Raw genomic sequence first — 13,730 nt, forward strand, 5'->3', positions numbered from 1 at the left:
TCTAAGAAGTCCAATATAAATCTGGATTCTACTAGATTATAATCTCAAAAGCACAGACTATTTTATTCATCTTTGCATATTTAGAGCACATTGCGTGGCATATAGTGGGCAATGTTAGTGGAATGGATCCCAGAAATGGTGAACCAAAAAGTGGGTCATATCTATGAGAAAGTTTCAGACCGGTAGAATTTTTTATATGTATATTTTACATTATCTGAAATCTGTATATTTTTCACTGAAAATTTTCCACCTTTTTAACCTCATCTCACTTCCCAGCTGTACTATAGCCATAATTCCTCAAATTTATCATGTTCTTTCCCCCAACACAGTCATCAGTGATACCCTGCAAGACTTTTATTATTCATCTTTCATGGCTAAGCATTACATTATTTGTGAAGTTTCTCCTGCCTGTCCGTATTTCTGAGTTTAGGCATTTCTTTCTCTTGACCGTCATTGCAGTTTATGTACCTCTACATAATACAGAGTGAATATTGCTGAATGAATACACGCTCGCTTCTGGGACGTATTAGAATATCACAGAACCAGGCAGGGCCTGGAACTTCAGAGATAAATGATCTGAATCAGGAAAGTGAGAGACATGTTTTTGCTGACGTGTAGGATGCAATGTGCATGGTGCCAAGGAGGGCAGTTAGATCTTCTATAATGTAACCCTGCCTACTCCACTTCTTTAGCCTTTTCTTTTACCTCATTTTGTCTCTGTTAGTCTCACTCCCTGCACTTCAACATTAGCCAGCTACTTGTGGTTTCCCAAACTTGCCATGCTATTTTTTACTCCTTTAAGTCTTTCCCCAGGCAACTACTTATATCTTAAAATATTCTTTTCCTCTCACCTACCCACCTAGTAAACATATTTTCATCTTCCAAGGCACATCTTAGCTTTCACATTCTTTAATGAATCCTTTCCTTAAATCCTCCCTTTATATCGGAATTGACTGGAAGCTTGTGTTACTGCATATTGTATCTGTAACAACTCAGTTACAATTTATTACATTTATTTGATGTGTTTGTCTTCTACTAAAATGAAAATCTTTTGAACATTAGGCAACTGTGCTTTTATTAATTTTAATATTTTAGCACCCATTATAGTATTGAGGAAGTTGTAGGCACTCAACAGGTTTATTAAGTAAGGTATACACACACACACAATATGTATAAAAATGTAATATATAAAAATAATACATTAGAAAATGTTATTTCATAAAGATGTTCATTAATTTATCACTTCAGTATATTTTACAGTTCAAAGTTCAAATTTCATTAGGGAAGTCTTTATGGATAAGTATCATAGGATGAGATTCTGGTTCTTTTTTGTTCAATTATACAATGAAAAATATTAAATTGCATATTCTCTAAGGGTATCTGTAATTAGAGAAATATAAAACATTTATATATAATAAATCTGCTGAAATAGGAGTTTCTATACAGTTCTGAGATTATTCTTGACCATCTAACAAAAAATTCATTTACCATAACCATAATGAGACTAATAACCAACTATACAATCAAGTGTTAGAATTGAAAATCTGGCACATACTTAAGAAAATAATTGCATTGTACATATTGTATTTTAGAGACTGGATTCAGTTTAATATTGTTTTATCAGTTTTAACTTGTTCATTTTGAGTTCTATTTCATTTCTTTTTAAGATTCTGAGTGCTTTTATAGTAATGAAATCTTTTGTTTATGTTTTCCTTTGCACATAGATCTTATCTTCATTAGCAGTCTTAACGGTCTCATGATTTACCACAGTTGTCAAATTACCAATCAAGTATGTATGTATAATTTAAAAATTGCTGATTTAACTTTTTGTTAGTTTATTAAAGGATTTATAACATCAATAATAACTGTCCATTTTGTGAACTTAACACTCCCAAAGCCATAACACACACCTAGCATCTGACTAGCAGTCCAGTCTAGGGAAAAGGTATCTGAGGGCCATGACATTAGAAAGAAGCTGTGCAAAGTGATATGAGAACAGAGGAAACATAGGGCCAAGAAAGGACTGAAACTGAATGGGGCTTAGTTGGTGAAACTTCTCATAACTTTCTCTTTATCTTCATATTAAGATGCCATTTTAGATTAATATTTTAACCAAATTATTATCATCTCTACATGTCATTGAGTTCATTGTTCCATTATAAATGTTTATGACTAATGTGAGATGGAAATTGGTTCTTTCAAGTGTTTTCATTATCTTTATCCTTTTTCTCCTTTTACCCATAAATAGGAACTTAACATATCACATATTTATGTCATCTTTTTTAAAAGATTATATTTATGCACAAGGTGTGTTATCCAAAAATTAAGTAAAAAAAGGGGCCACTGAACAATATAACTCTTTTTATCTTGAAGCCCTAATGTATTGGAGAATAATGAGCTATGAATTGGAAAACACACAAAAAGGTAGTTATATAATATGTTTTGATGAATTATAACTATTCTGTCTTAGATTTATTGCACTTTTCTTGATCCTTAGAAAATGGTAGCACTCACCACAAAACCACAGTACATAAATTGCCAAGTGTGGCTGACTTGCACATTCCTTTTCGAAAAACTTATTACTGGTAAACCTTTTAATCATAAGAAATGGTCAACATTCATGGACTTGAGGCAGTGTATTAAATTAAAAGAAAATAACGCGGCCAGTGTGGCTCAGTGGATTGAGCATCATCCTATACACTGAGAGGTCCTGGTTCGATTCCCAGTCAGGGCACATGCCCAGGTTGCAGACTCAATCCCCAGTAGGAGGTGTGCAGGAGGCAGCTGATCCGTGTCTCTCCCTTACATTGATGTTTCCTTCCCTCTAAAAATTTCAATAAAAACATTTTTAGAAAATTGGAAAGTCTTCTTTTTAAGAAGAGGTAGTATGAATCATTATATTCAACTATTGATGTTTATTATTTATCTTTAGAAAGTAAATTACTGTATTGAGAAATCCATTGTTTGTTAACATAATTCTTTGTTCCCTTCAAGCTTATAAAGAACACTAAATCTGAACATAATAGTAAACTTAAAGTAAGTAGCATTTAGGTGACTGATTTGGTATGTTTCTGTTATTTTATTTTTTGCAAATAACTGGTTAACTATGTAAAATGATCAAAAGTGACAGCTGTTTTATGCTAAAAATAGACTATAATTATCTTGTTTTTAATCTTGAATGGTGTTAGTATTTGAATTTTAGATTTTTAATTACGTAGCTACAATTCTTGTACTTGAACTTGTAGTAAAATTAACTTGATATTATAGATTTCAAAATAACTTTGATATTATAGTTTGCTTTGCCCTAGTAAATGTGTAACATCATGCTCCAAGAAATTTAATTCTAATAATGTGCTGTTGAAAATAATGTTGAAACTTTTTGTGTTTAATGACACTTGGAAATTCTTTTAAAATTAAAAAATATGAAGTGCATCCACTGTTACTTAACTGGCATTTGATGACATATTTACATAATATATCACTAATGTAAAAGGTACTTAAAATAGTTTATGTAATTAAGTGGGTAATATGATTCTTTTTCTGGCTTAATCCTAAAATCTTCCTTTTGGCCAAAAGGTTTCAAAACTTTTTTTAACTTTAATCTTAAAAATATAGCATCATTCCACTATTTTTATTGCATACCATTGTTCTTTCTATGATGAAAATATTCTTTAAAGAATAACTCAACTTCAGTGTGGTGTGATAATGTCAGGCAATCCACAGAAGAGACACATTATAGATGGTGATAAGACACTGTTAACATTATATTGACAACCAAAGAGATAAGTTGAAGTATTCTGCCTTCCCATTAGACATCCTGAGGAAGTTGGTGTTAATAGTTGTTGAGGTCAGAGGGCTTTTGCAGTACAGATAGTTCTGCTAAAATTTGACATAGGTTTTTTTTTTCTGAAAATCACCATGCTTTGCAAATTGTGCAAAAAAAAAAAAAGGCCCTTCACAGGGTTTATGGAAAAAAGAGAATTCAGGGGACAACACTCAAAAACTTTATCAGTGAACTTTTTTTTTTTTTAAAAAAGTAATCTTAAAAAAACATAGTAGTATAAATGTTAAGTGGTTAAGAAATATGTAAATACTTATACAGCATTTATACAAATAAATATTGTTCTTTGCTTTAAAAAAGCCTGAAGTTTGCTTATGGACGTGAACGTAGATGTGATAGCTTATTATTGTGAAGTAGTCAAAGGAGGGTTTTCTGAAATCAGAAGGAAAATCCACACAGGCTGTGGATGAGGGTGACTGCACACAGACTCAGTGAGCTGAGGGAGCTGGCAGATGTTTGAGGTGTGTTCATATTTACGTTTTGTGTATTCATTAGCTTGTTTCAGGTGAATTTGTTTTCTGCATTCACATAGTGTCTGTCACAGACAAAAATCACAGCAAAATTTATGTAATGCTCCAATTGTTCCCTAGTAATATATCATTTACATTGGAACAAATTTGCAGTTTCAAAGCAAGGTAATATAGCAGCACTGACTTATAGCTGAGGGTAAGGAAAACACTTTGGAGGAATAGATACCATTTTTTATAATAGTCTTTTAAATCTAGATGTATACTGATACATATTTAGAGATTTATTGCAACAAATATTTACTGAGCATCTTCTAGTTGCCATACACTTTCTAAGTATTTAGGCTACAGCAGTGAAGAAGTTACTTTCTCCACTTTGAAACTACCATTAGTATAAAGAATTTGTTGCCAGGGATTGGTTTTAAGAGGTAAAATTGGACAGATGTGTGAAAGAGGAAGGTCTAGTAAGGAGTCTACTGGGTAACAAGGCTTTCCTCTAATCTCTTTAAATTACATACTTTTACAACATAATTTCCTAGGGTACTGTGCAACTTGAAATTCCAATATTTACAGAAAAGATTATCATCTTTAGAGGTTACTATAAAAATCACAATTATATTTTTAAATGATGTATATGTTAAAGTGGAAAGACCTCCTCAAAATAGAAGACCTCCTTACCTTCTTCATAAACTAAAAGAGAATCCTAATTCAGTTGAAAAGTGAATTTTAGTTCATCCTATTTCTCTTATATTCAACATAAACTGTGTTTTTCTGTTAAAATAATTGAATGTGTTCCAGTAAAACTCAGTTATGTAAGGAGGCAAAGATAAAATTTTATTTATATATGTGTGTGTGTGTGTGTGTAGTTTTACTTAATACTAAAACTTTAACATTAGTGTATATTAAAGCCTTCTATAATAAAGGCCACTGTACACTTGCAGCCTTCATTGGCCCTTCTCAGCTTCTCCTGTAACTACTCCCCACCCGAACTCCTTTTTCATAATCCCCTTCGTTCCTCCTGTCCCTCCTTTCTTCTAGCCAGAGGGGTGACTGACTCACTATCGCTAGAATCTGCCTAGTATTTGGTTGCCTTGCTTCATACTTTAATCTTCTTAATTAAGTACCCATGATTCAAGATACCACCCCCACTCCCTTTCTCAGCCCAGATATCCCTTTAAATACCTATAGAACAGTTTATACCACTGATATATAACCTAGTATTGTTTGGCTTTTCAAGCAGCTCTGTCCAAGTTCTCCAGTTACACAAAGTTGTTTGTCCTTCTACATGGAAAAGGAGAGCCTCAGCAGTTCCGTCAGCTCCTTCAGCATTCTGCAGCCAGAGTAGCGTGCAGCCCTGTTTGCAAGTCTTTATTCCCTTCGCTTTGTGGAAATTCATGATATTTAGCATAATTATTACTTTCAGTATTTGTATGTTTTTGCTACAGGCCCGACAGGTGCAATACAATGAACTTTTACTGTATTATCATTAATCCTTGAAATTCTTTGAGTTGTTTTAGTTTAGTTGTTTGGGCTTATGAGGGGCTAAAATATTTTTAATACTTTTCTTCCCACCTTGTAAGTTCTTCTGGCTGGGCTAATAATCAAATTAACAGACAGATTAACAGGAAAAAGTCAGTTTTAATACATGTGCATGAGGAAATCACATAGTCATGAAAGTTTCAAAGACAGTGAGGCAACATTGGATATATGACATTTTTGTACAAACGAAAAGTTGGGGGATGGGGTGTATTGGATTTCAGAAGTGAGGATGCATTTATAGTTGGTTGTGGAAGAGGGGAACATACATAGCAGAAAAGTTCTTGCTAGGCATACAAACAATGAATGAGACATGGGGTATCTAGCTAACAGGAGCTTTTGTTTGTTTGTTTGTTTTTGTTTTATAGGCACACATCTTAAGATCTCCTTCCTGAAGTAGGTTTCTCTGAATCTCTTGGGCAGGAAGGGGTGTGTCACTTGTTCTCTTGAACAAGTCTTATTTCTTAGTAAACAACTTAAAATCAATATCCCAAAAAGGCAGCTTTAGGATGGCTGTAAGGAATATTGGCCTTTAGGGGGAAAATTAGTGATGACTGTATAATATTTTATACAGTATATAACCAAGAATATTTTTTAAGTGTTCTTAAGTTATATGGTAAGATTTTCTCATCTATATTCAGGTTTTGATAAACACCAGCACCAAAGATGCCTTTCAAATGTTTATCTGCAGCCCAGACCTCTCCTCTGAACTCTAGACCCACATATTTCAACTCCCTCTTGTGATATCTGTTTTAATGTCTTAAAGGTACCCTACATGGGAATGTAAAGTACAGCATAGGGAATATAATTGATAATAATATAACTGTATGGTGTCAAATGGATGCTAGACTTATCAGTGGGGATCACTTTATAAGTTATATAAATGTCTAATCAATATGCTATACACCTGAAACTAATAAAATATTGTATGTCAACTGTAATTTTTTTTTTATCCTCACCCAAGGACATTTTTCCATTTTTTTGTTCAGATAGAGTGGGAGGGAGAGAGAGAGAGAGAGAGAGAGAAACATCGACATGAAAGGGACACATGGAGTGGCTGCCTCCCACATGACCCAACCAGGGCTGGGGACAAACTGCAACCGAGGTACATGCCCTTAGCAGGAACCGAAACCCGGGTCTCTCTGGACCGCAGGCCTATGCTCTAACTGCTGAGCCAAACCAGCCAGGGCTCAACTGCGATTTTTTTTAAAAAATCAGCCAAAAATAAGTGAACAAAAAATGAATGTGCCCTATACTCAACATGTTCAAAACCAAACCTCTAATTGACCCCTTAGTTTACAGTCTTTTCCGTTGTTCCCTAGTTTATACATGAAACAATTGAATAAGTCAGGTATCAACCTTGACACCTCTTCCTTCACCCCAATATCTAATCTATCACGAAGTTCTGTTAATTTTTACTTCCTAAATATCTCTTAAAATTTCTCCTTTACTCAGCCTCCATTGGTATCTCTGTAATTATAAGCTATTACCATTTCCTGGTTAGACTACAGCAGTAGTTTTCTAACTAGTCTTCTCACATATTCTTTCGTCCTTTTCTCTATATATACGTAATTTCTTTTCTTTTTTTTAAATTTTTTTCTTTATTGATTTTTTAGAGAGAGAGAGAGAGATAGAAACATCCATGAGAGAGAACATCGACTGGCTGCCTTCTGCAAGCCCCCCACTGAGGGTTGGACCCACAACCTGGGAATGTGCCCTGACCAGGAATTGAACCGGCAACCTCTTGGTGCATGGGTCAATGCTCAACCACTGAGCCACACTGGCCGGGCAATATTCATAATTTCTTGATCATGTCACCTTCCCACCTTCAGTGGCTTTTCATTACTCTAAAGGTAAAACCTTCACATTTTAATGATACTATAAGGCACTTCATGATTTGGGCCCTATCTTTTTCTTGTTCTGTTCTCCACAATTTTATTAATGTACATGCCCTCTTTCAATTTCAGTTTTTGAATGATGCAGAAGAAATGAACAAATTGATAGCAGCAAGATAAACTGAGATGGCAGGCATCAGATCTGGTAATAGAGGAGACAAATGAAAGATAAAATAGTGGACAAGTTATCTAAATTATGAATTTATATTGAACTGCCTTTAATCTAGTAGTTTCTGTGACCTGGAGTACAAGGCATTATGAATGATACATCGTAGAGACTGAATTCTATTGTGTTCCTCCATGAGTATTGATGGTTGGTTGGTTGGTTGGTTGGTTGGTTTGCCTGCTTTCTTGCTTGTCTGTTTTAGTTAACTTGGCTGAACTCAAACCTGTAGGCTGAAATCTCAGTTTGTTGTTTTAGCTTTAGTGTAGCTTCTTGGAATTACTCACATGTGTAGTTTGGGAATCAGATGTATGTAGATAGAATACGTAGAATTTGGTACTTCTCTTCTTTCTCTGACTTACTAGATTTTCAGCTATTGTGGTTATGTCAAAGACTGTCCCTTTGGTTCATTAAACGAGTAAGACTGCAGGTTTTCTGTCTAGGTTTTATCTACCCTAACCAACTGGGGTCTGCTCTCTAGCTAATAACTGTTTAAAAAATGGAAAGTCACCCCATGCTATTCCCTTCTCTAAACACTGACTCTTGTCTTCTCCCCACCTCTAGCACCATCACTACCACCCCATTGCTGCTTCTGCTTTCTGCCTTCAAGTAGTAGTTTTTTATACTGTGTCTATTGTCTATAGTTTGTTCTTGGTGAGAGAGTTGGTATAGTAGGAGCTATTTAGCCATTACAGGAAGTAGAATCCCCAAATATATTTGTACATTTGAACAGTTTTCTCATTTGTGTACTTGATAGTCTATGAGAAAAGCAAGCGTGATAAGTTTTTCAAAGAATTTTAGAGGTTTCTGTGTATGTTTTAATAGAAATTTATTTTCGTGATTTATTCTCTTTTAAATAATAAAGATGGTCCTGAATTAAGGTGAAAATGTATTAGCTTCTCCCTCAAATAGTATATACATTTCCAAATCTAGGTCATTGGAAATATATTTTGAAACAAAGTAATATGAAGAAATCATACAGTAAAACTTTCATTTCATCAAAATGTTGCTGCTTTGACCTAGATCCTGGGGAGACATCAGTAAACGTCAAAGTTCTTGATCCTGTGGAGCTAACATTTTGGGGATAGCTAGATAAATAGTAAGTATATGCCATGTATCAGTAAATGCTATGAAGAAAAAGCAGGGTATAAGAATGTGATGGGAGGGCATTATTTTAGCTAGATTGGTCAGGGAAGCTGTCTCTGAGGAAGTAACATTTGGTTAGGGATCTTAATGAAGTAAGAGAAAGAGCATGCAAGCAGTCTGAGAGGAGAGTATTCTAGGTACAAGGAGCAGCCAGTTCAAAAGCCACAAAGAAGGAATGAGATTGACTTTGCGAAATCAAGAACCAAAGGCTCAGTTCAGAACTGAGATCAAGGAGAGTGGTAGGAGATGAAGGCTGAGGGGCTGTTTTTAGCCAGGAGCCTGTGTTGTCGGATTTTGAGCTGGGATAATGATTACTCTGATTTACTTTTCACAAAGACCACTCCACTCAATAGAATGAGGTGCAGGTGGAGCAAATAGTGAAGGCAGGGAGGAGACCAGTTAAGAATTTTGCTTTCCATCTAGGTGAATTATGACCATGGCTTGGACAAAAGCAGTAACAGAAATGGGGAAAGTGGTCAGATTCCATTTTTTGTTTGTTTGTTTGTTTGTTTGTTTTGTTTTGCCAGTACATCTAATATTACTTGATCGATTCCATATGGGATGTTAGAGAAGGAGCAACTGTATGAATGATGGTACTATTTACTGAGATGAAAAAGACTGAGAAAGGATTGGTTTGGATGGGGGGATTAAGAGTTTGATTTTGGACATACTAAGAATTCTGGATATCCAAAAGGAGATGTCAGGCAGGAAGCAGGCTATATTAGTCTGGGACTCAAGGACAAGACTTCCTAGGAGTTGGAGATATAAATTTGCAAAACCTCTGTTTAAAGCAGTATGTTGGGATGAGATTACCTTGAAGAGGAATGTGGGTGTAGTTGAAAAGGAACCGTAGATCTCAACTTTACATCCCACCAACATTTAGAAGGAAGAGAATTTGACAAAACTGAGAAGGAGCTGCCAGTGGATAGGAGGAAAACCAGAAGAGTGTAAATCTTAGAAGCCAAGTGAAGAAATTGTTTAAAGAATGAGGGAGTGACTGCAGAAAGGTCTGGTAAGATGAGAACTGAGGCCTAACCTTTCATTTGAAAACCCGAAGGTTTGTGACTTTGATAAATATAGTTTCAGTGGAGGAAAAACTATGAAAGCCTCATTGGGGTAGGTTTATAAGAAATTAGGAGGGAGAAAATGAAGACACTTAAGTATAAACAACTCTTTCCAGGAGTTGTAGCCCAAAAGAGGGACGGGACAGGTAACTGATAGCTTGAGTGAAGTCAAGAGTTGCTTTCTCAAGATGAGCAGTACTCCTTAAATTATCTTTAATATCATTTACTAATTTTCAGTCCTTTTCTCCTGCAGCCCTTTTGTAGAAACGTACTTTGTGTGCTGAAATTGTGTGTGTGTGTGTGTGTGTGTGTGTGTGTGTGTGTGTCACGCAGAAATAGATTTGGGAAATCTATAATACAAATAACTTGGTTTGGCAGTGCTTTCATCCAATATGTAACCAAGCTAAAGTCACATAGAATTAAGTGAAGTTTAATCAAATGATAATAAAACCTGAAAGGCTTTACTGTGCATGCTATCTAAGTGATTTTTATTCTGTTGAGGGCTCGGGAGTTCTATCGTAACTAAATTTACTAAAAAGTATTTTAATATCTACTGTTGTGCTGAAAACTGTCTACAGAGTGCTAGATATACAATAATGGATCAAAGAGACCTAATTCCTATATTTGTGGAGTTTACAGACCCGTATTTTTTTAAACTTTTGTTAACGAGGTTAACAGAAATAGTACAGATAAGAAATTTGTTTTTTAAAAATTGTCTTTTTGTTAAATTTATCCTAAAATGAAATGTATTTTAATTATTATGCAAATGCCATGATTTTAACTATTTTAATATGCTATTTCAGTTTAATATACTTACATAGTACTTATATCCCAAAGAGGCTTTCAAGAATCAACATGGTTTACATTAGAAATATTAGGAATAAAAATAAGGTAGATAGCTCTCAACTTTGGCCACACATTAGAATCACTTGAGGAACTTTAAAAAATTTATATTCCCCGGCTCCTCCCCAACCAATTAAAGCAGAACCTCTGGGGTTAGGGCCAAGCATTAGTATTTTTTAATACTTATTTAATAGAAACACTGAATAAAATGCTATTAAGCCCCTGAGAATGAATTGATTACACATTTAAAGGTTAAGTATATCTGAAAATTAAGAGAAAATATCTAATGTATTGGGTTATAGATCATTTTTTAAACAAAGCATGCAAAGTTATTTGTAGAATCAAATTTTTTCAGGATCCTAATTTTATGTAGAGTAAATGAGAATTCCTCTCCTCAGGCTGACCTCTAATCATTAAGAAAAGAATCAGTAAAAGTACTTATTTCCCTTTTAAAAGAATGAGGGAAGACCACCTTGTCAATAATTTATTTAAATACCTGACTGGTGTGGCTCACCAGTTAGAGTGTCAGCCTGTAGACCAAAGGGTCTCGAGTTCAATTATGGTCAAGAGCACATATCTGGTTGCAAGTTTAGTTAGATCCCGGCCCTCGTCGGGTCGTGTGGGAGGCAATAGTTCGGTCTGTCTCTCTTGCATTGATTCTCTCTTTCTCTCTAAAAGATCAGTGGAAAAGTATACTTGGGTGAGGATTAACCAAAAAAAAAAAAAAGCCTTCTGGCACTGCCATTATAAAGCATAAAAATATGTAGGAATTAGACCATTTAAAATTAACCATCAAGAGTTATAAACTATAAAGATAGTATAACTTATGTGTAACGTATTATAGGACTAAATAATATTTTTATAGTTTATATTAAATGTTAGGTACTAGAGCACAATACCCTTTTGTATTGACATTTTAAATCCACAACAATATTCATTCTATAATCAGTTCTCATTAAAAATTTTTTTTCTTTCTTTCACAGAAAATGCTTGGACAGAAGAGATGAGTACTATTTCCGCTAAGGCCTAGAATTGCCTACTGTACAAATAGTTCTGATCAGGCAATATACGAATGGCCCAAGGAAGCCACCAAATTGATTTTCAGGTTTTACATGACCTGCGACAAAAATTCCCTGAAGTACCTGAAGTTGTTGTATCCAGGTGCATGTTACAGGTCAGTGTTCAATGATTTCTGAATTTATTGATATAAACCTGGTATTTTTTTAAACATTGGAATTAATTTGCTATCATGAAAAGAGGTGAGCTTTGGTGTCTGATAGTGATGTGGCCTTTAACAAGTTATTTAGTCTCTGTACCCCATCTGTAATATGGAGAATACCTACCTTGTAAAGTAGATGTGAGGATTAAATGAAACACCATATAAAGCATTGGTATATGGTTTATACATACTATGAGCTTGCTTTACTTTTCCCCCTCCTATTTTGCCAGGAGAATTCCAGATCTTCATGTGAAAGTGAGAAAAATCATTAAATAGGAATCAAGACTCTTGGGTTCTAATCCTAAATAGGCATCCCAAGCATATTTGGCAAGTACTATGCCTTCTTTGTACTTGAGTTTTCTTATGTGTAAAAGTGAAGGAAATTGACTAGACAAAAGCCTAACATCCCAATTCTAAAGGAAAAAGTTTATCTTCATATTTTTAATTTAATCTGTAAGCTTTCCAATTAATATCACTAAACAGCTGATAAATTTTTATATTTTTACTAATATGTACAATTTTAGAAATCCATAAATGTAGTGCTAGTTGTGCCTTCTCATTTTATTAAACTAGAAATCTTTCTATCAAAAACGATTTCATTTTGTCAAAATAGAGATATAAAAAAGTAATTTGGATTTAGTTTACTCTTGGCAAATTATTTTTAAAGTTTGAATTTGTATGAAAATTTTAAAGAGTTAGTGTTTATACTGGATATTAAGTAACTATATTTTGTTCACACCCTTATTCCCTTTTATCTGTACTTTTTTTAAATGTGTTTTATTGATTTTTTTTTTTTTTTAGAGAGGAAGGGAGAGGGAGAGATAGAAACATGGATGAGAAAAAAACATCAATTGGCTGCCTCCTACACACCCCCTGCTGGGTATCAAGCCCACAACCCAGGCATGTGCCCTGACCCGGAATTGAACCAGCGACCTCTTGGTCCATGGGTCTTCGCTCAACCACTGAGCTACACCGGCTGGGCTTATCTGTACATTTAATTGGTGTGTACCTGCCTTTACTCTAACCTAGTTTTGATATTGCCATCCATCCTCCTCACTTTTGCCAAAGTGTCTTTCTAAATGCAGATTTTAGCATATATTTACCTGCTTAAACCTCTTTGTTGTTCTTCATACCTTCAGAATAAAGTTCATATCTTGACCAGGGAATGACTAGGTCTGTGATCTGGAATTCTGCCTTCTTCTGCAGCCTGATCTCTAGCCCAGTCCTTTCTCCTCACAACCAATACTGTAACATCTTCAACTGATTGGAATTATCCTAACATGCTTGGTTCTTTATATAATATAATATTGAAAATGTTTTGAATTAATAATACTGTGTTGCTCAAAGAGTAGATCTTAAGTGGTGGTGGTGAGCTCACCACCAAAAAAAAAAGTTGACGCTGTGAAGTGATGGATGTGTTAATTAACTTGATTGTGGTAATTTCACAATATATAAATACATGAAATCACTGAATTGTACATTTTAAAAATCATATTGTACAATCTGAATATATACTACTTTTATTTTTTAATCATACCTCAGTAAAGCTGGGAGGA

The 13,730-nt window shown here is 34.5% G+C and overlaps 1 protein-coding gene across 26 annotated transcripts in view; it reads left to right on the plus strand.

Annotated features, from left to right (window-relative positions):
• Positions 1 to 13,730, plus strand: part of TAB2 (TGF-beta activated kinase 1 (MAP3K7) binding protein 2) — an 81,415-nt gene that overhangs the window by 33,404 nt on the left and 34,281 nt on the right. For 3 of the 26 annotated variants that reach the window (XM_036247801.1, XM_036247810.1, XM_036247800.1), the window contains 5 exons: positions 1,725 to 1,789; positions 2,995 to 3,036; positions 7,812 to 7,884; positions 8,926 to 9,001; positions 11,939 to 12,129. In XM_036247801.1, coding sequence (XP_036103694.1) covers positions 12,028 to 12,129 — 102 coding nt within the window. In that variant the 5' untranslated portion in view covers positions 1,725 to 1,789; positions 2,995 to 3,036; positions 7,812 to 7,884; positions 8,926 to 9,001; positions 11,939 to 12,027. Of the gene's footprint in view, positions 1 to 1,724; positions 1,794 to 2,994; positions 3,037 to 4,141; positions 4,303 to 6,212; positions 6,241 to 7,811; positions 7,885 to 8,925; positions 9,002 to 9,931; positions 10,106 to 11,938; positions 12,130 to 13,730 lie in introns of all 26 variants that reach the window. The other 23 variants (XM_036247802.1, XM_036247803.1, XM_036247809.1 and 20 more) reach the window with 23 other exon arrangements.

This window comes from Molossus molossus, unplaced genomic scaffold, assembly GCF_014108415.1.
Source record: "Molossus molossus isolate mMolMol1 unplaced genomic scaffold, mMolMol1.p scaffold_m16_p_8, whole genome shotgun sequence".
Taxonomy (NCBI): domain Eukaryota; kingdom Metazoa; phylum Chordata; class Mammalia; order Chiroptera; family Molossidae; genus Molossus; species Molossus molossus.